Source organism: Pteropus vampyrus, unplaced genomic scaffold, assembly GCF_000151845.1.
Source record: "Pteropus vampyrus isolate Shadow unplaced genomic scaffold, Pvam_2.0 Scaffold387, whole genome shotgun sequence".
Taxonomy (NCBI): Eukaryota; Metazoa; Chordata; class Mammalia; order Chiroptera; family Pteropodidae; genus Pteropus; species Pteropus vampyrus.
The window spans coordinates 3724591-3746986 of NW_011889168.1; the positions used below are offsets into that span (position 1 = coordinate 3724591).

The following is a 22396-nucleotide window of genomic DNA, read 5'->3' on the forward strand; positions in this document are numbered from 1 at the left end:
AACAAATGATCCAATCAAAAAACGGGCAGGGGACCTGAATAGACACTTCTCCCTAGAGGACATACAAATGGCCAACAAATATTTGAAAAAATGCTCAACATCGCTAGCTATTAGGGAAATGCAAATCAAAATCACAATGCGATACCATCTTACACCTGTTAGAATAGCTATAATCAACAGGAGAAGTAATAACAAATGTTGGGGAGGATGCGGAGAAAAAGGAACCCTCATACATTGCTGATGGGACTGCAAATTGGTACAGCCACTATGGAAAACAGTATGGAGGTTCCTCAAAAAAACTAAGAATGGATCTACCATATGATCCAGCAATGCCTCTGCTGGGTATTTTCCCCAAAGACTTGAAAACCGATATCTGAAAAGATATTTTCACACCGATGTTCATAGCAGTATTATTCACAGTGGCCAGGACATGGAAGCAACTAAAGAGTCCTATGATAGATGATTAGCTAAAGAAGTGCTGGTACATATATGCAATGGAATATTATTTAGCCATAAGAAGAGATGAAATACTGCCATTTTCAACAACTTGGATGAACTTTGAGATAATCATGCTAAGCAAAATAAACCAGACAGAAAAAGTTGAAAATCGCATGATATCACTTATATGTGGAATATAAACCTAAAAGCAACAAATGAGCAGGACAAACAGAGACTCATGGACACGAACTATAGACTAGTGGTTATTAGAGGGTAGGGGGTAGGTGAGAAAGGGGTAGGTAGATTGTTAAAGGAGGTCAAATATAGTGGGGTAGTGGGAGGGTGAAGTGGGTAAAGGGGATCAAATATATGGTAGCTGAAGGAAACTGGATTTTCAGTTGTAAACACACAATAGAATATACAGATGTCAAATTATAATGTACACCTGAAAATTATATAATTGTATTAACCAATGTTACCCCAATAAACTTAATAAAAACAAAACAAAAGAAAACAAATTCCCATTTCCATCCAGACTTTCACCTTAATTTCATCAACTTTTGCATCCCTATATCCTACCAATATACCTGCGGCCTCTGTTAGGACTTAAACAGATTTTGGAATCATGGTGCATTATTCTTCTGTGTGAAGGAGTCCCAGAAAATTTTCTTCTCTATTCCCTGGTTATTTTACCCATACATGTGCATATGGCCCTGGGTCAGCTGGGTGTTAAGCCTGGTTGGGGACTAAGATAAACCATGAGTCCATACTGATAATAAATGAATGAACAAGAGAGAAGGGAAATCTCTTCCTTAAAGCCTAATGACGATTACTAATGTGGAAAGAATGATAGAGTTAGAAAAATAACCATTTTGCAACCATTGTAGTAACAACTGGGCTAAGCAAGAATCATTGGTAGATGTCAAAGCTATTAGTTAAAAGTTTAATGAAGAATGAAATATTATGTAGTCTCAAAGTATGTCCCCACAGATTACTCAGTAATTACATAGGGAAAATTAGAAATTTTACGACAAAGAAACCTGATAGACACTACCTTAACTAAATGATCAGAAATATAAAAATTTTAATTTGAAAACTTCTCATAATCTCACCTTCTAGAGATCATCATAGGCTTAACAATTCAGTAAATATCCTTCCAGAACTCTGAAGTTTTTTTTGGATATGACTATTCAATTTTTCCAGAGACTTTTGTTGAGAAGAATATACTTTCCCCACTGAATATCCTTGACACCTTTGTCAGACATCAATTGACTGTATATGTGTGGGTCTATTTCTAAACTCTACATTGTCTTATATATATCTTTACAAAAATACCACACTGTCTTGAGAACTGTAAGTTTATAAGTCTTGAAATTAAGTAGTGTAAGTCTTTTTCCTTTTTAAAAATAGTTTTTGCCATTCTAGGTCCATTTTATTTCCATATGAATTTTATAATCGGCTTGTCGATTTCTAATTCTTAAATTTCTTCATTTATTTTGATCAGTGTTGCTTGTAATACTTTTTTTTTAGGGAACCTACTGAGGTTGTTTCATTCACGCCCTAGTATATGTTCATTTTTTGCGAATATTCCATATGCACTCCAGAAGAAGTATGTTCTGTATGATCCGGGTGCAGTGTCCCCACCTCCTCTCTCTATATATACATACACACATACATATATATGTATATATATACATATATATATATAATTCTATATATCTATATCTGTATTTATAACTATCTCTATCTCTCTGTCTATCTATCTATATCTATATATCCATCCAAAGGTCCACATTATTGATTATGTTGTTTAGGTCTCTTATATCATTACTTATTTTTTTGTCCACTTAATTTGTCTAATTCTGTGGGTGGTATGTTAAAAGTCTCCCATTAGAGAATGTTTCTATTTCTTCTTGCATTCCTGTAGGTTTTGGTTCATATAGGCTTTTGCTGTGTTACTTTGTGCACAGTATTCACAAATGTCCTTATTGTTGTATCTTCGTTGTGGATGGGGCTTTTAACATTACAAAGTATCCTGTTTTGTCTCATGTAATTGCTTTTGGATTTTACTTTCTCTGGTATCAGTATTTTAATCCCAGCTTTTATATTGTTTTCATTTGGTAAACCTTTGTCCATTTATTTAATTTTAGCCTTTTAAAATGACTGCGTTTTAAGCATGTCTCTTGTATACAGCATTGTGTTAGGTTCTACTTTATGAGGCAATGTGAAAACCCTTTTCTTTTAATAGATGAAGTAAACTGTACTCATTTATTTGTACTACTGTTTGGTAATATAAATGATACAAATATGTTTGGTCTCAATTCTCTCATTTTAAATTATGTTGTAATTACTATGTATATTTGTTATATTTACTGTGTTTCTTTCTCTATTGAGTGTTTCCTTTAAATTTTTTTGGTAATTAGGAAGGTTTATATTTTTATGCTGGGGGTTGCCTTTGTGTTAATACTTCTTATAGTACCCTTAGTTAACCCTTTTTTCTTTCTTTTTTATTTACTTATTTATAAAAATTTATTTTACCAGTTGCGCTTTTTCTCAAAACTGAGGAATGAACAAAAAAGGTGGGAGTGTAACAGAGTGAATTGCTGGGTCTCTCTTTTACTCCATCTTGTTCAAGTCTGGTTTGTTCCCATGGCCTATAGGCTAATAGCTTCTGCTTAGTCTTGCATATAGACATGCCATTCATTAGAGGAATTCTGCTTGAGCTTGAGTTTTACAAAAACAGCTCCTCCCATTTCCTCTTCTCTTAACATAAAAGAAAGCTGAAACCTGTTCTTTCTAAAGATGGATTTGAGGTACCATTAAGGCATCCATCTTCTCAGGTGGCACCTCTTCAATCAATAAACTTTGACTTACTCCAAAAACATGTATATATTTAAGATATACAACATGATGATTTGATATGTATATACATAGTGAAAAGACTACTATAGTCAAGCTAATTAACATATCTCCTCACATAGTTATCTTTGTTTGTGTGATGAGTGCACCTGAAATCTACTTCCAGCATATTTCCTTTGTTCAATACAGTATTAAGTATAGTCATCATGCCTGTACATTAGATCTCTAGACATTAATCCTACATGACTGTAACTTTGTCCTCTTTGACCAACATCTCCCCATTTCCCCCACACCTGGTATTCATCATTATACCCTGTGCTTCTATAAGTTTGACTTTTTTGTTTGGATTCCACATATATGTGAGATCGTACAGTATTTATCTTTCTCTGATTTATTTCACTTGCCATAATGCCCTCAGGGTCCATCCATGTTGTTGCAAATAGCGGAATTTCTTTCTTTCTCATAGCTGAATAATATTCCATGTACACATACCACATCTTTTTTATTCATTTATCTGTCAATGGACAATTAGATTGTTTCCATGTCTTGGCTGTTGTAAATAACGCTCCATTGAACATGGGAGTGCAGATATCTCTTCAGTATAGTGATTTCATTTCCTTTGGACGTACCCAGAAGTAGGTTTGCTAGATTATTTGGTAGTTCTATTTTTAATTTTTTGAGGAATCTCCATATTGTTTTCCATAATGGTTGTACAACTGACTTTTTCCTTATTACTCTTTTACCATCTAATATGTCTCTCACCTATTACTTATCCAGCAGTTAATGATCTTATTCAGCTTTCCCCTTTTTCTTTCTCTTCTCCTGTTTTTTAGTTGCAGTTTTTCTACTTTGTCAGAACCCTTAATGTTTATCCTTCAACTCATGACCCCAGCCTTGTTTTAGTTTTAGCTCTATAGTTAAATACATGAAATGCTCACTGTCAAACCTCTTGCCAAAATTTTCCCATTCATTATTTTTGGTTGGGCGAAGGTCATTGTTTAGCATTGTGTCATCCAATAGAGCTTCTTGCAATGATGGGAATGTTCTGTATCTATAATGTGTAGTATTATAACTAGCTACATTTGGTTATTGAACAATGGATATGTGTCTAGTCTGACTGAGGAACTGAATTTTAAATTTTATACCATTTTAAGTCATCAAAATGTAAATTTAAATGGCTACATGTGGCTAATAGCTACCGTATTGGACAACGCAACTCTAATAAATTCCTTAGGAAGGCCATATGTGTTCTAGCACATTCCAGACTGATTTTTCTAAAGGCCTTGATACTTAAAGGATATCTTGGCTGGGTATAATTTCCTTTGCTCATACTTTCTTTCCTTAAGTTTCTTGAAGCTGTTCTACTGTTGCTTTACTTCGTAAGTTGTTTTTGAGAAATTGATGCCATCCTAATTCTTTTGCCTTGTAATTTATTTTATTCTTTTGCCTGGAGGCCCTGAGGAATTTTTTTCTTTGTCTTTAAATTCTAGTAGTTTTATTAGGATGTATCTCAGAGTTGATTGTTGTAGGTCGGTTTTCCTTGGTACCCAGTGGGTCCTTTAATTGTGTTGAGGTTTGTTTTATGATCCAGGATACGGTCTAGCTTGGTGAATATTCCACGTGTACTCGAAGAAACTGTTAACCTCTCTATTTTGAGTGGAAAGTTCTGTTAAGTCAGTTGGTTGATTGGTGATGTTCAGTTTTTATATATTGTTTTTTGTCTACCAGTTACTTTTATTACTAAGAGGTGCTGAAAGTTGGCAGTCATAATTGTAAATTTGCCCATTTCTCCTTTCAGTTCTTTCAATTTTGCTTCACATATTTCAAAGCTAATTTTTTTAGGCCAATTTTTCCCACACTCCCGCTCCAAGGGATCCCCCTTCTTGGTCCTCTGGCTGGACAGTTGAGACTTTAGTCTCTCCACTCTTGCACTCACTTTCTGTAACCAGGTTTGCCTTTGGGGCTGAATGGTGGGAGGTTAGAAAGAAAGCTATGGGAATCCTTCTCACTCTCTTCAGATCACTATTTCTTTGGCCAAAGAAAAGGATTCTTCTCCTTTAGAATTTGAGGTGCCTCCTGCTGCATGGTTGCAGCTTTCACACTGGAGCTTACTTTGGGGCAGGCATGGGATTAAAAGAATTTCTCCCATTTTCTCTGCCCCACAGCCCCCCCTTCAATTTTTATGTCATATTGTTGTCTCTACTGTCTCTGTACTTCCTGTTTCTCTCAAGCTCTGTTCTCTGTTAGCCATCCCATTTATTCTTGTGGCTTCATTTAGCACTGAAAAGCTATTGCTTCCCAATCCGTGGTCTATCCTAGCCTTCTCTCTTGAACTCCAGAATCACCTGCCAGCTGAACATCTCTATTAGTATGTGCCATAAACACTTCAGCTCGGGCCCAAGATCTTTCTCAGTTTCCCCTTCTGCCAACCCATTGTCTCTCATGTTTTGCTAATTTCAATATATGGCACCAGTCTTAACCCAGCTGCTCATATTGTTATACTAGGAGTAATATTCTCTCCCTTTCTCCCACTTGATAGTACTTCTGTATGATTTATAAATATGGATATATTGTGGGAAGGTTAGAAAATATTCTGATTGTGTAAGGAGTCAAGTATTTTGGAGACTGAAGAACTACAGGAAAAAAAGTTGAAAATTTCTCCACTGTCTGGTCCTTGAATGTCTCTATAGCTCTTTATCTCATCATAGCCTGAAGCACTATTTTCCTGTCATACTGTGCCATATTTAGTTCTATAACTCATCATGTGTGTTTTGTGTCTTTTTGCTGTTTTTTATGCTATGGCCCAATATTCATGAGGGAAATGATATTCTTGTTTATGCATGCAAAGCGCTACCTCCCCAAGTGAAGTTCAATTGATGATGCAAAGTGGAATCTGATTCCTTCCCTTGTGAAAGCCCATTGCACTCTGTACACATGTTCAGCATAGCTCTTGTAACACTTCGTTGCAGGGATGTGTTTATATACAGGTATCTTTGCTGGGATATGAGCTCCTTGAGAGCAGGCACTCTGTCTTCTTCTTATTTCTCCAGCCACTGGGACAGGTCCAAACACATAGTGTTAACTCAGTAGTAAGTAGTCTTTTCTTCATGAATTGATAAAGTAAGACAGAGCAGGGCTGTTCTGGGCCCCCGCCCCCCGCTGCCACAACAAAGTATAATATCAAGCAAGACAGAGTCAGGTGTCCAGTGTAGTTCTTCTTGTCAATTCTCAATAGTTATCTATTGAGAGAATTAGTTTGCATGCATCTTTCCTATGTATCCCATTCTGATCATTGAAGATTGTTTGTTACAGGAATCTGTGTCATTTGAGGACGTGGCTGTGGATTTTACCCGACAAGAGTGGTACAGACTGGACTCTGCTCAGAGGACCATGCACAAGGATGTAATGCTGGAGAACTACAGTAACTTGGCATCTGTGGGTGAGGATTATTGTTCATGTAACTCCTGGTAGCATGTGTTTCTTTTCTTGATTGCTGTAACATGTATAGCTTTTGTAGAGTTTAATGATACCTTAGTTTTAGATTCAAGGGTCACGGATGATTATTCAGTTTGGGGCACCAGGAAGAGTGTGTTTGTTCTCACTTCCCCCGATGAAAGGTTTAAATGGGCCCCCTTCCTTGTGCAGCTCATGAAGATGCACTTTTCTTCTCCATCAGAGGCCCTAAAGTTCAGACAACTTGGCCCATGTCCTGTGCCATTTCCCATTAACAGGCCTCTGCGTGGCCAAACCAGAGATGATCTTCAAGTTGGAGCGAGGAGAAGAGCTATGGGTGTTAGAGGAGGAATCCTCAGGCCATGGTTACCCAGGTGAGTGAGCAGGAACTGGGCATATGAAAACAGGGACAATAAGAGCCCAGGAATTCAGATCTAAGGTTATCTCTGGGCAGTGTTTTTCAGAAATCTTTTTTAGAGGCCCTTGCTCTTTGAAAATGACTGGAGGATAGAGGGTCTGTATACTTCAGATGTCTAAATCACACACCCCAATTTCATGCTCACAGCTAAGTGCTCTCTCCTATTTTATAGTGATTTTTGTGATTATTTATCACTCTTATCTATCCCTGCCTGCTTCATCTTAGACATTTATTTTTAGCTACTCTCTCTCTCTCTTTAGTATTCTCAATTGCCTTCCTTCTCTCCATTGTCTTGGACACCTTCTGCTGCCAGGCATTCATTTACATATTCATTTAGTGATCCACCAAATCTTAAATGAGAGTCAACTATATGCTGGTCATGTTCTAGATATGGGGAGCGAGCAGTGAATAAACTAATATCTCTGTTCTCGTGGAGCTTGCAAGTCTAAATGAGGGAAAGAGGTCAGAAGCAAACAAATACATAATGTTTGGTGGTGAAAGAAAATCAATGCAAGATAAAAGGACAACAATGGGATATGTGCTTTTAGGGAATGTGGTCAAGGAAGACTTTTTGGTGAGGTTAACATTATTCTACCAACATCAGTGATTTGAGAGAGATGGAGCCATGTAGATTTTGAATATTCTGGATAGAGAGATTAGTAAATGCCAAGCTTAGTCTGAGAGCTATGTTCTAGTAATAGAAAAGACGCCATTGTGGCTTAAGGGTGGGTGGTGAGAATGTTAAGAGGTGGTATCAGAAAGTTAGTTGGGGTTCAAATTATGTAGAATTTTATAGGCTATGTTAAGCACTTTAATTTTATACTGTGACAAGGAAAGCCATTGTTGGGTTTTGACTATAATAATGATATGATCTGATTTGTTTTTAAAGGGTCTCTCTCACTGCTGTGTGGCAACAATTCTGTTGGGGGTAGTGCATTCAGGCATGATAATGACCTACTTCAGCATCAGAAGATTCAAACTTTGAGTCAAACTCTTGAATATAATGTATATGGGAAAGTTTTCTACAAGAAAATGGGCTTTGTTGGACATAAAAGGACATACACAAGAGATAAAAACTTCGAATGTCGTGAATGTGGGAAAACGTACTGCAGGAAATCAAACCTTATTGAACATCTGAGAATACACACGGGGGAGAGACCTTATAAATGTGGTGAATGTGCAAAAACCTTTAGTGCAAGATCATACCTCATTGCTCATCGTAAAACACACACAGGGGAAAAGCCCTTTGAATGTAATGAATGTGAGAAATCTTTTGGCAGGAAGTCACAACTCATTCTACATCAGAGAACACACACAGGAGAGAGACCCTATGAATGTACCGAATGTAGGAAAACCTTTTCTGAAAAGGCAACCCTCATGATTCATCAGAGAACTCATACAGGGGAGAAACCCTATGAATGTAGTGAATGTGGGAGAAAATTTCGTGTTAAGATATCTCTTACCCAACACTGGAGAACTCACACTGGGGAGAAACCCTATGAATGTGGTGACTGTGGGAAAAACTTCCGTGCAAAGAAGTCCCTAAATCAACACCAGAGAACTCACACAGGCGAGAAACCCTATAAATGTGAGGAATGTGGGAAATTCTTCAGAATGAAGACGACTCTCAACAATCATCAGAGAACTCACACAGGGGAAAAGCCCTATCAGTGTAATGAATGTGGAAAATCTTTCAGGGTGCACTCGTCTCTTGGAATACATCAGCGAATTCACACAGGAGAGAAACCTTATGAATGTAATAAATGTGGCAATGCATTCTATGTTAAAGCACGCCTCATTGAACATCAGAGACTGCATTCAGGAGAGAAACCCTATGAATGCAGTGAATGTGGAAAAATCTTTAGTATGAAGAAATCCCTTTATCAACACCAGAAAACTCACACAGGAGAGAAACCTTATGAATGCAATGAATGTGGAAATGCCTTTTATTTGAAAGTACGCCTCATTAAACATCAGCAAATTCACACAGGAGAGAGATCTTTTGAATGTCCAGAATGTGGGAAAGCCTTTTGTCGGAAAGCACACCTCACAGAACATCAGAGAACTCACATAAGCCGGCCCTTGCTTTGTACTATGGATAAAGCTTCTCTATGAAGACTCCCCTCACCATTTGATAGAGCTCTTTGAACCATCAGATCACCAGGGCACAGAGTGCACCTGTAACAATTTGGCTCTTACATCAGTGTGAAAATATGTCCTGATATCCTTAGGGGATAGCTCATTTTTTTTTATTTCATTTGAATTTCTCTAATTAGTGGTGAGGTTGAACATCTTCCTCTCTGTTGATTAGCTGTTTGAGTTTTCTCTTCTGTGCATTGGCTGTTTATATCCTTTGCTCACTGTTTTCTAATGGGCTGTTTATCTTTTGTAAAAAGCTTTTTCACGGTTTTATTGAAATATAATAGACAATTAGTTGCTTATATTTACATTGTACAATTCAATTAGATTTTTATAATTATAGTTGGCATATAATAATATACCAGTTTCAGTTGTACAACCTAGTAATCAGAGATCCACATAACTTGCAAAGTGGTCACCCCACTAAATCTAGTCCCCCTCTTTCCTCTTTACATATTACATTCTTAACCATCTTCCCCATGATACACTCTACATCTCTATATCTATTCTGCAACTATCCATTTGTACTCCTTGATCCCTTTGCCTTTTTTTCCCTCCCATCTAGTATCCCTCTAAGTATTCTCTGTATCTATGAGTTTACTACTGCTTTTATTTTTGTTGTTTATTTGTTCTTTAGATTCCACATGTTTGTGAAATCATGCAATATTTATCTTTCTCTATCCTTCCCATTTTATTCAATGCAATACCCTCTAGGTACATCAAAGCAATACCTTTTTCCATCCCCTTCCTTTTAGTCTGTGTGTGTCTTTTAATCTGAAGTGAGTCTCTTGTAGGCAGCATATGTAGGGGTCTTGTTTTCTTATCCATTCAGCCACTCTATCTTTTGGTTGGAACATTTAATTCTTTTCCATTTGAGGTACTTATTGGTAGGAATGTAGTTATTACCACTTTTTATTCATGTTTTGATACATGATTTTTCTTCTTAAAAAAGCCAGTCCAACATTTCCTGTAATACTAGCTTGGTGTTGATAAATTCTTTTAACTTATTTTTGTCTGGGAAGCTCTTTATCTGTCCTTCAACTCTAAATGATAGCTTTGCTGGATAAAGTATTCTTGGATAAAGATCCTGGGTTTTCATCACGTCAAAAATTTTGTGTCAAGCCCTTCTGTCGTGCATGGTTTCTTTTGAGAAATGAGCTGCCAGTCTTATGGGTGCTCCCTTGTAGGTAACTAACTGCTTTTCTCTTGCTGCTTTTAAGATTCTCTCTTAGTCTTTAAGCTTTGGCATTTTAATTATAATGTGTCTTGGTGTGGGTCTCTTTGGGTTCATCTTTTTTGGGACTCTCTGAGCTTCCTGGGTTTGTATGTCTATTTCATTCACCAGCTGAGGGAAGTTTTCCAACATTATTTCTTCAAATAGCTCTTCAGTGTATTATTTTCCTTCAGGTACCCCTATGACACAGATATTTTTACCTTTAATAGTGTCCCATAGGCTCCTTAAATTATTATTATAGTCTTGGTTTCTTTTTTCTTGCCATTCTGATTGAGTGTCCTCAGCTTCCCCATCCTCTATATCGATGGTTCAATCCTCTTCTTTATCCACTCTGTTTTTTTCCATCTAATATACTCTTCATCTCAGATAATGTGTTCTTCATTTCTGACTGGTTTCCTTTTATAATTTCCATTTCCATTTTTATGTTTTTTATCTCTTTGTTAAAGTTCTCACTGAGTTCATCTACTCTTTCCCTAAGTTCACTGAACATCTTTATAACCAGTATTTTGAACTCTGCATCTCTTGGATTACTTGACTCCATTATTTCTGGATCTCTGTTCTGTTCTCTCATATGGTTTCTGCTTCTTTGTCTTCCCATTTTGGCTGCCTTTCTGTGTCTGTTTCTATGTAGTAAGCAAAGTTCCTAAATCTCCTGGTCTTATTAGCGCAGTTTTGTTTAGTAGGTGTCCAGTGGCACAATCCTGAGAGGGTTCAGCCACAGGCCAAGTTTAGCCCCAGGTTGTGCCCCTCCGGGGCCACCTGTTAAGATTCAGCAAGCAACACACAGATGCTGTGCTTACAGTTGCCTCATGAAACCACACCAGAAACCGAGGCCAGCTGCCACCAGTATGAGTCTTGGCTCTGCTCAGGAAGAGCACTGGACTCGCTGAGGACACTCCTGGATGTGGCTTGGGTGGGGCTTGGAGTTGGGGGAGGTGGTGTTTCAGGGAATCTCTGAATGGAGTGACCTCTATTATCCAGTTTGATGATGTCTCAGCTATAGCAGCACCGAGTGCATGCACTGGGAGAGGGAAGCCTCAACAGAGGAACAATGGATATCGCCATCACTTCTGTTTGGAGAGACCCTAGCCTCTGGCCCTGACTCTGACAACTCATTGTTCCCCTGTAAGTCCCTGGTGCTCTCTGCGCAGCCGAACTGGTGCTGGTGCTCAGAGCGAGCAGGTTCATTGCCATGAAAGTCTGCTTGTGGGCACGGTCCCTTTAAGAGATGCCTGCAGCTGCTGGCTGCCACTGCCGCAGCCTCCATCCTGCTCAGTCTCTCGGGACTGGGCAGCCACGTGTCCTTGCCCTGTCCTACCTTCTGCTGTTGCAGGGTGATTTCTTAGTTCTCTCCCTACTTGTATGGCTTGTTCATCTAGATTCCAGGATATTTTCCTTGCTGTTTGCTCCTTGTTTCCATCACAACGTTGATTTGGTTGCCAGAGGGATGAACAGAGCCTTTTATCACCTACGCCATTTTCTTCTCTTTATTATTATTATTTTTTATTATAATTAACTACTTATGCATAGAAATAAAATTACATTGCCAAATATTTTTCTTTTAAAGTTTTATTTTATTATTAGTTTCAAGTATACAGTACATTGGTTAGACGTTTATATAGTTTATGAAATAATCCTCCGATTACTCTATTACCCTTCTGGCTGTACGCATAGCCATTATAGTACTGCTAACTGCATTCCTTATGCTGTGCTCCCCATTCTCGTGACCATCTATCAACTACCTTCACCCCTTTCTCCCAACCCCCAAACTCCTTCTCCTTTGGCCATCGCCAGATTTTCTTCTATATTCACGAGTCTGTTTTTGATTAGTCTGTTCTTTTCATTCCTTAGATTCTGCATATAAGTGAAGTCATATTTTATTTATCTTTCTATTTCTGACTTATTTCACTCAGCATAATAACCTCTAGGTACATCCATGTCATCACAAATGGTAAGATTTCATTTTTTTAATGGCTGAGTATTATTCCATTGTATATATGAACCATAACTTCTTTATCTAGTCATCTGTTGAGCATTTAGGTCGCTTCCATATTTTGGCTATTGTGAATAGTGCTGCCATGAACATAGGGGTGCATAGATCTTTACGAATTATTGCTTTGGTTTTCTTTGGATAAATACCCAGGAGTGCAATTGCTAGGTCAAAAGGCATATCCATTTTTAATTTTTTGAGAAACTTCCAGACTGTTTCCAAAGTGACTGTTCTACATCGTCCCTGCTTTTATCAGTTTGGTAACCAGTAAGTGTCAAAGACTGATTTTGTTGAGGAAGAGCTTCGAATATTTTCAGGTGAATATAACTATTGTGACCTACTTGTACCTTAATGTAGTAATTTCTTCCAGCAACCACTTGAATTTTTAATTAATTAATTAATTAATTAATTAATTAACTTATTTATTCATTCATTTATTTTTATGGTCACATTGGTTAATGAAATCCAGTGTTTCAGCTGTACACTTTAACAGTAAGGCATATATTTGTTTACATTGCGTGTTCACTTCCCATAGTTAGATTTCTTTCTGTCACCACATATTTGACCCCCTTTACCCTATCTACTTCCCTCCTCTCCCCACCCTTCTCCACTCTGGTAACCACTAGTCTATTGTCCATGTCTATGAGTCTCTGTTTGTTTGTCCTGTTCATTTGTTGCTTTTAGGTTTATATCCCACATATAAGTGATATCATGTGATTTTTTCAACTTTTTCTGTCTGGCTTATTTCACTTAGTATGATTATCTTGAGGTCCATCCATGTCACAAATGGCAGTATTTCATCTCTTTACTCATGGCTGAATAATATTCCATTGTATATATGTACCACAGCTTCTTTAGCCAATCATCTATTGTAGGATACTTCAGTTGCTTCCATGTCCTGGCCACTATGAATAATACTGCTATGAACACCGTGTACAAATATCTTTTCTGATATGGGTGTTCAAGTCTTTGGCCATTTGAGTTTTGTATTCTACAGCTTCGAATTCTTCATAAGTCTCATTTGTTTTTCATTCAAGCTGTGATTTAACCACATTAACAATCTCCTGGATTTCTCGAGTGGCAGGTTTGGCTTCAGTTAAACCTCCAGACATCATTTTGGCTAACCGCTTCCTTACTGGGCAGGATACTGGAACTGAAGTCTTAACTCATCCTTTTTGACTTTCAACAGTATTTTATAGTTCTCTCCAAGAAATTGTCTTTGTAAGTTAATTTTTTACAAGAAACTTTGTTCATGTATGTATATACATATATTTCAAAATATAGTGATGTATTATGGGGTTTATATACATATGTATATGTAATATCTGTGTGTATAAACGCATATGTACACACATACACACCTCCTCATTCATTTCATTTTACCCATATATTCACCAATTTTGTTGCTTTTTATTCCTTTTTGCATTCGTCCCAAGACCATTTACTTCTTTGCCTGAAAAATACCCTCTAGAGTTTTCTTTAGTGGAGGTCTATTAGTGGCAACCCTCAACTTTGTCTGAGAATGTTTTCTATTGCACCTTTTTTGGTAAGCAAAAGTGAATCCTTCTTCTTTAGTATTTTGTAGCACTACGCCATAGTAAATTGATGCTAAATGAAATATCTTCTTTTTTTCCCTGAATGTTCCATAATGATTTTGATGACTCAGGGTATTTGAATCAATGATCAGATGCCCCCCAATACAGCATACACTTTAGTATACATATTACACTGTCTGCATTTTATATACTGCATGCCCTCACCCCAATTTACTAAATATTAATTAAATTTATCAAGATGCCATCCCATCAATTCATCCAATCTTCAGCCCATCCATTCAAAACATTAAATTTGATGGAAAGTGTCAAGCATAAATAAAAGCAATCTATAGTGATAGAAAGCAGATCAGTGGTTGCCTCTGGGGTGAGAATTAACTCATAAGGGGTAGGAGGGAAATTCTGGGGGTGATGGAACTATTCTGTATCTTGATTGAAGTGTACATTAATAGGTGTATACAATAGTCATCAAATGAGTAAACTTAAGATCTGTGCATTTTATTGTATGTAAATTATATTTCAGTTAAAATTTTAAAAAAGACAATAAAAAGTTCCCTGTTCCCACACCAGGAGCTGCCTGGGAGATTCAGGAATCTGACCACTAGATCAGATGAAAGACATTGGCAATGGGGGACTCAGTCCTTCCAAGACTTTAGAAATGGTCTTACTCCATGAAAGTGATCTTTAGTGAGGCCCCATTATGGGTTGTGCTGGCTGCCTATGAGCTACTATCACTTGCATGGTGATCCCCTACTGGCTAAAACTCCTGTGTGTATTTGATTCTCAATAGCCTAAGCACAATCTCTCCTAATCTTCCATTAGCCACCATGACAGTTTTTACCTCTATGACATACATGTCAGCACAGTGTCTACAAACATCCCACAAGCTTACAGCAGTTCTTATATCTCCTTTAGCCCAGAGTACAATGTCTGCTAACCTATCATTAACTCACAACATCTTGTCTTATTACAACTTATTATTCCAGCAGAGTCTGCTGCCCCTCGAGATTAGCTCATAGTATTACGTCTCCATTTCTTTTTGTTACCATTATAATTTTTCGTTTTAAATTTTTTATTGAGATAAAATTTACATTGATTCACAGTTTTAACCATTTTAAAGTATACGATTTATTAGTTTTTAAGTTTTTTATTTTCACTTGCAGTTGGCATACAATATTACATTAGTTTCAGCTGTACAACATAGTGATTACACATTTATATAACTTATGAAATAATCACCCTGATAAGTCTAGTACCAATTACAATTTTTGCTGACTCCTATTTGCTCACAGCATACTGTCTTTTTATCCCTTTAGCCTCCAGCTTAGTGACTTGACTGATGATCCTCCATTAACTCAATATCATGTCTTTTTGCCCTCCTTTAGATTCAGCATTGTGACTGCTGACCTCCCATTAGTTCACAGTGATATGTCTTATTACCTTCCTTTAGATCTAATGCAGTGTCTGACCTCATGTTGGTCCTCACCATTTTGTCTGTTGATCTCCCATTGGCTACCATACAATATATTTAACCCAATGAGTTTTAATCTCAGTGTCTGCTCATCTTACATTATATCCCATCACTATGTCTGCTGATTTATTAGCCACCAGTACAGTATCTTTGCCCCCCATAAACGCACAGGACAGTACAATTGCACCAATATTTACCTGTTGTTCCACAATTTGTCACCAATAGGATGACTTTGATCCTCCTGAGCCCCAGCACCATGTCTGCAGAACAAGACCTTGTCATGCTGTCTTCCAATCTCTCATTTACCAAGTTCCAAGTTTTTTTTACCTGAACACCCAGCAGTGTCTGCTTTCCTTAAAATAGCCCCCTTCACTGTGTCTTCTGACTGTACATTATAGCCTCTCAATGTATCTGCTGACTGTACATTAATGTCTTCTGATTTATTAGTCACCAGCACAGAGTATGATCTCCTTGAGGGACCATCATCATGTTTTTGGTCCTTGCCATTGCCGAATCACTGCTTCTGCTGAACCCTACTCCCTTTAGCCACTAATATTGTGTCTTTGACCTGTTGAGGCATGAGTAGAATCTGCTGACCCCACATTAGCCCCCATCATGATGTCTGATGATCTTTCATTAGCTAACAGTAGTTTCTTTGACATCTGTGAGACTCTAGCATGTATTTGCTGAAACTACTTTAGATGCCATCACTCTGCTGATCCCCAATTAGCCATAAGAACAGAGACTAACTTCCATGAGCTTCCAGTACAGTGTTGGCTGATTCCACACTAACCTCACCTTGTTGACCACCTGCTAGCCATGAGTAGTGTCTCTGGCTCTCTTAAGTCCCAATCACAGTGTTGTGACCCCACAATAACTCTCATCACTGTGCCTATTGATCAACCACTAATACAGTGTCTGAATGCAGTGCTGCCCCAGTACAGTGTATGCTAACCATACCTTAGGACTCATCACTGTGTATACTAAGCTTGTATTAACCTCAGCACTGTAACTGTTGACTACCAGCCACTAGTTTAGTCCTTGCCTCATGTTTCTCAATCATGGTATCTGCTGCTGACCCTATATTAATTAATGTCATTATAGTATCTGCTAATCTTGGTCAAAAGTGGTGTTTTTGATCTTCGTAAAATATCAACTCAGTGCCTCCTGACCCCACATTAGCTCTTTATCACTCTGCTAATTAGCCATTAGCCACCACTATTCTGTTTTTGTCTCTATCCCAGCATCAGCCCATTCACTATCCCCATTCACTGTACCTCATTATCCACTAATACAATGTATTGACCTCATGAGCCCCAGCATAATGGATGAGGCTCATTAGAGCTTACCTTACATTAGAGCCCTTTATGGTTTCAGATGATCCCGTATTAACCACCAGTACAGTGTCTTTGACCAACATGAGTCCCCATAGTCATGTCTGCTGATGTTATATTTACTCTCATGATTGTGTCTGTTGAATTCTCATTAGTCATCAGCATAGTGTCATTGATCTTTATAATTACTCCCTGCAGTTTCTGATGACCATATATTAAGACCAGTCATTGTTCTCTTTTCTCTGTATGTTGGTTTGTTGGTTGTTCTTTCAATCCCTGTAATTGTTCCTTGGACTCTGGTGGTTCTCCAGTCCTTCAGACTGCTTTCTTATTTTTCTATTCCCTACACTTTAGAGACTATTTCTTGGTCTTTGAGGCCGTGGCCTTATCCTCAAGGTCTCTCCCCTCTTGCTCTGGCTATTTTGTAGTCCCTTTGACTGTCTCCCAAATATAAAGACTGTTTTGTGGTCTCTTCAGATATTTGACAATCCTTCTGTTCCTCAAGTCTAGACACTGCTCCCTTGTTCTTTCTGCTGTTTCCTTGTTTCTTGGAATGTTTCCTCAGCCTGAAATTGTTCCCTTATCCTCTAGCTGTATCCTAGGGTTTCTGGCTGTTGCATGACATTTAGGGAGCATTTCTTCTTCTATTTGGCTGTTCTAGACTCTCTGGCTGTCCTCTAACAACAAGGACTGTTCTCTGGCTCTCTGGCTGTTTGACAGTCTCTCTGGCTGTTCACATCACTATAGTGTCTGTTCCCTGGTCCCTATGGCTTTTTTTCCCTAGTGTCTTAGGATGTTTCTGCTGCTTCTAGCTATTCCCCAATACCTGGTATAGGTTTCCTTACTCTCCCAATTGTTACCTCAATCCCACATATGTTCACATTTCTTCCTATTTTCTGGGTTCTCCAACTGTTTCTCAACACTAAGGACTGCTATATACCCTGGATGTGGCTGGGGACATTAAACAGTAAATGAGTCTCAGGCTGTGGTGGAGTACCGTTCTTCCAGGTAGATCCATTTAGCCGTGGCTGCCATGTAGGAGCAGACCGAATATAGAAGCTGCTTATTTCAGAGTCCTTGTGTGGCTCCTGGCAGGATATCTATAGTTCTAGAGTCGCTAATTTCCTGTCATTACCCTTCTAGAAAATTCATTAAAATGAGTAAAGTAGTTTCCCCCTGATCCAGCATTTTGTTTGTGTGTGAATCTCTGCGTGGGAGAGGCTCTGATGGCTGAGAGGAAGCACATGCGAGAGACAGCCTTGTGAGAGTATCCAGGGGACAGTCCTTCTCTCACCTGAGCCTCAGTACTTCTCCCCAAAAATGGGCCTCACAGCCCCAACTCAGAATCCTTCTGAGGTCTGTGCTAGGGTTGGAGATTTGTTTGTCTCTTGGATATATATTTTTTCGGTTCAAAATGCAAAACTCTCACAATGACTTCATGTGTGATAATACTAACAGTGATTTAATTTCTAGACAGGTAGTGTAGTGTAATGATGAAGAATGTGAACACTGGAGCCAAATTTGTATTTAAATCCTGCCCTTAATGGTTTTTTAGATACAACACCAAAAGAATACAATATTTTTAAAAAAGGAGGTAAATTGGATTTCATCAAAATTAATAACTTTTATGCTACAAATTACACTATCAAGAAAGTAAAAAGTCACTCCACAAAATGGGGGAAAATATTTGTAAATCATATATCTGCTAAGGAATTTGTATCCAGAATATATAAATAACTCTTGTAACTCAATAATAAAAACAAATAAATAACCCAACTTAAAAATAGGCAAAGAATCTGAATAACCATTTCTCCAAATGATGTATACAAATGGTCTAAGCACATGAAGAGCTGCTCAATATCATTAGGAATCAGGGAAATGGAAATTAAAAACATGAGATACCACTTGACACCCATTCTAGTATGGCTAGAATAAAAAAGAGAATAACAAGTGTTGAGGACGTGGAAAAATTGGACCCATCTTACATTGCTGGTGGAATGTAAAGTGGTGCAGCTGTTTGGGAAAACAGTTTGGAAGTTTCTCAAAATGTTAAACATAGAATTACCATATGATCCAGGAATTTCACTCTTGGATATTCACCCAACAGAAATGAAAGCATATATCCATTAAAAAAAAAACAAAAAACTTATACACAAATGTTCACAAGCAATATTACTCGTAGTAGCCAAAAAGTGAAAACAACACAAATGTCCATCAACTGATGATTAGATAATCAAAATGTGGTATATCCATACAATAGAATATCATTCAGTAATAAAAAGGAATGATGTACTGATACATGCTACAACATGGATGAACTTTGAAATCATGTTTTTGAGAGAAGCCAGTCACAAATGACCACATATTGCATGATTCCATTTATATGAAATGTCCAGAGTAGACAAAACTATGGAGACAAAAAGTAGATTAGTGGTTGTTAAGGGCTTGGGTTGGGGGAGGGGGAAGAAATGGAGAATAACTCTTAATGGGTGTGGGGTTTCTTTTTGAGATGATAAAAATATTCTAAAGTTCTATTGTGATGGTTGCACAACTCTGTGAATATACTAAAATTAATTTAATTGTCACATTAAATGGATAAATTTTACTGTATGTGAATTGCATCTCAATAAAGTTATAAAAGAAAGATATAAAAATTTAAAAAAAGATTTTAACTAGGTCACAAAGAAAAAAAATTTAATTAGTGCCTGCTTGCATTTTAAGAAAAAAAATTCTTGCCTTTTCCTTGTCCTAGCTGTATGTCTTTGAGAGAAATCATATTACCTCTCAATACCTCTGTAAAATGGGGATAAAAATAATGCTTATTAACTCATAGGGACAGAGTGAATATCAAATGAAATTATATATGTAAAGTGTTTAAAACTGCTAGGCATGTAGCTGTCTGTATTATGACTAGTAGTATTAAAGGCAAATATAATTTATAACTGATAAATTCTAGTAATGATTATTTACAATATTGCAAATAATGTTTTGTTAGGAATGGTAATTTACAATATTGAAAATAATGTACAATAATAGTAATTTCACACACCTTGGTACTTTTAATTTAACTCGTGATTTTGACAATCTTTCCCAAAGATAATACACATATTTGATATGTCCATTGTAATACTTTTCTTCTGGTGATGATGCACACACACCAATTTCTAGTGTGCAAATCTTCTTACTGACAAATATCAACATTTCAAAGACTTATGAGGACAACTATCCCCCAAAGTGATAATGTTCCTGTTTCTATTTCCAAGCAAGGTCACATTTTGAGGTAATGGGGGTTAGGACTTCAATGTATCTTTTTTGGAGGATACAATTCAACCCATAACAGTTCTCCATTATGCAGTTCTCACTGTGGACAAATTCCCGTGTTTATAAATCTCTACCGTTGCCAAGACTACAGATGACAAGTTCCCAAACACTTTGTAAATTATTCCCTTGAAAAGTTCCCTCTCTTCAGTATAGCATATCTCCTCATTCATAGATACCCAACTGACAAATACTGTATTAGGGTTCTATTTCTGTGTAACAAATCACTACAAACTTAGTAGCCTAAAACAACACTCATTTATTATCTCAAAGTTCTGTAGGTCAGAAGTCCAAGTGAGCTTGGCTGGGTTCTCTGCTTAATGGTCTCAAAAAACCAAAGTCAAAATATTGGCCACATTGGACTCTTACCAGGAGGCTCTCTCAGGAAGAATCTTTTTCCAGCCTTATTCACATTATTGGCAATTCAGTTCCTTGCAGTTGTAGCACTGAGCTTCCAATTTCTTTGCTGACCGACAGCTAGTGGGTACTCTCTGCTTCTAGAGGCCAACTGCATGCCTCACCATGTGGGCCTCTCTGTCTTCAAAGCCAATTGGGATAAGCCAAATACTTCCCATGCTTTCAATTTCTCTGATTTTTATTGTGGCACTGAGAAGAGAAAACTCCGCATTTTAAAAAATTAATTAATTTGTTTTTTATGGTGACATTGGTTAACGAAATCCAATACATTTCAGCTGTACACTTTAACAGTAAGGCATATATATATTTACACTGTGTGTTCACCTCCCATAGTTAGATTTCTTTCTGTCACCACATATTTGACCCCCTTTGCCCTGTCTACATCCTCCCTCCCTTCTGGTAACCACTAGTCTATAATCCATGTCCATGAGTCTCTGTTTGCCCTGTTCATTTTTTGTTTTTAGCTTTATATGCCACATATAGGTAATATTATGTGATTTTCTGCTTTTTCTGTCTGGCTTATTTTGCTTAGCATGATTATCTTGAGGTCCATCCATGTTGTCGCAAATGGCAGTATTTCACCTCTTCTTATGGCTGAGTAATATTCCATTGTATATATGTACCATAGATTCGTTAGCCAATCATCTATCATAGGACACTTCAGTTGCTTCCATGTCCTGGCCACTGTGAATAATGCTGCTATGAACATCAGTGTGCAAATATTTTTTCGGATATGGGTTTTCAAGACTTTGGGGAAAATACCCAGTAGAAGGATTGCTAGGTCATATGGTAGATCAATTTATAGTGTTTTGAGAAATCTCAATACTGTTTTCCATAGTGGCTGTACCACTTTGCAGTCCCACTAGTAGGGAATGAGGGTTCTTTTTTCTCTGCATCCTCTTCAACAGTTGTTATTACTTGTCCTGTTGATTATAGCTATTCTAGCAGGTGTGAAATGGTATCTCATTGTGGTTTTGATTTGCGTTTCCCTAATAGCTAGCGATGTTGAGCATCATTTCAAATATTTGTTGGCCATTTGTATGTCCTCTAGGAAGAAGTGTCTGTTCAGGTCCTCTGCCCATATTCTGATTGGATCATTTGTTTTTTGGTTGTTATTGAGTTGCATGAGTTCTTTGTATATTTTGGATATTAGGCCCTTACCAGAGGCATTGCTTGCAAATATACTTTCCCATTCTGATGGTTGTCACTTTACCTTGTTGACGATTTCTTTTGCTGAGCAGAAGCTTTGTAGTTTGATGTAGTCCCATTCATTTATTTTAGCTTTTACTTCCCTTGCCTTTGAGATCAAGTTCATAAAATCCTCTTTAAGTCCAAGGTCCTTGAGTTTAGTTCCTATGTATTCTTCTATGCATATTATTGTTTCAGGTCTTATATTCAGGTCCTTAATCCATTTTGAGTTAATTTTGGTGTGTGGTGATAGAGAACAGTCTAGTTTCATACTAGATTATTAAGTCTAGTTTCATTTCACTTAATAGTTTGAATATTTGATTCCATTCCTTTCTGGGTTGGAAGGTTTGTGCTGAGAAGTCCAATGATAATCTAATGGGTTTTCCTTTATAAGTTACCGTCTTCTTCTCCCAGGCTTCCCTGAGAATTCTTTCTTTGTTGTTGATTTTTAATAATACAATGTGTCTTGGTGAAGGCCACTTTGGGCTGAGATAATTGGGTGTCCTGTTGACTTCTTGAATTCCAAGCTCCAGCTCATTCCTTAGATTTGGGAAATTTTTGTCCACTGTTTGTCTGAAAATGCT

At 37.4% G+C, this 22396-nt stretch overlaps 1 protein-coding gene and 1 pseudogene across 1 annotated transcript in view; one reads left to right on the plus strand and one right to left on the minus strand.

Annotated features, from left to right (window-relative positions):
* ZNF157 (zinc finger protein 157) overlaps positions 1–9557 on the plus strand; it is a 32919-nt gene extending 23362 nt beyond the window's left edge. The window contains exons 2-4 of the mRNA XM_011380076.1: positions 6610–6736; positions 7029–7124; positions 8058–9557. Coding sequence (XP_011378378.1) covers positions 6610–6736; positions 7029–7124; positions 8058–9283 — 1449 coding nt within the window. The 3' untranslated portion in view covers positions 9284–9557. The remainder of the gene's footprint in view (positions 1–6609; positions 6737–7028; positions 7125–8057) is intronic.
* A 1981-nt stretch (positions 9558–11538) lies between these two features.
* LOC105305476 lies at positions 11539–13646 on the minus strand (annotated as a pseudogene).
* Positions 13647–22396: the final 8750 nt, after the last annotated feature.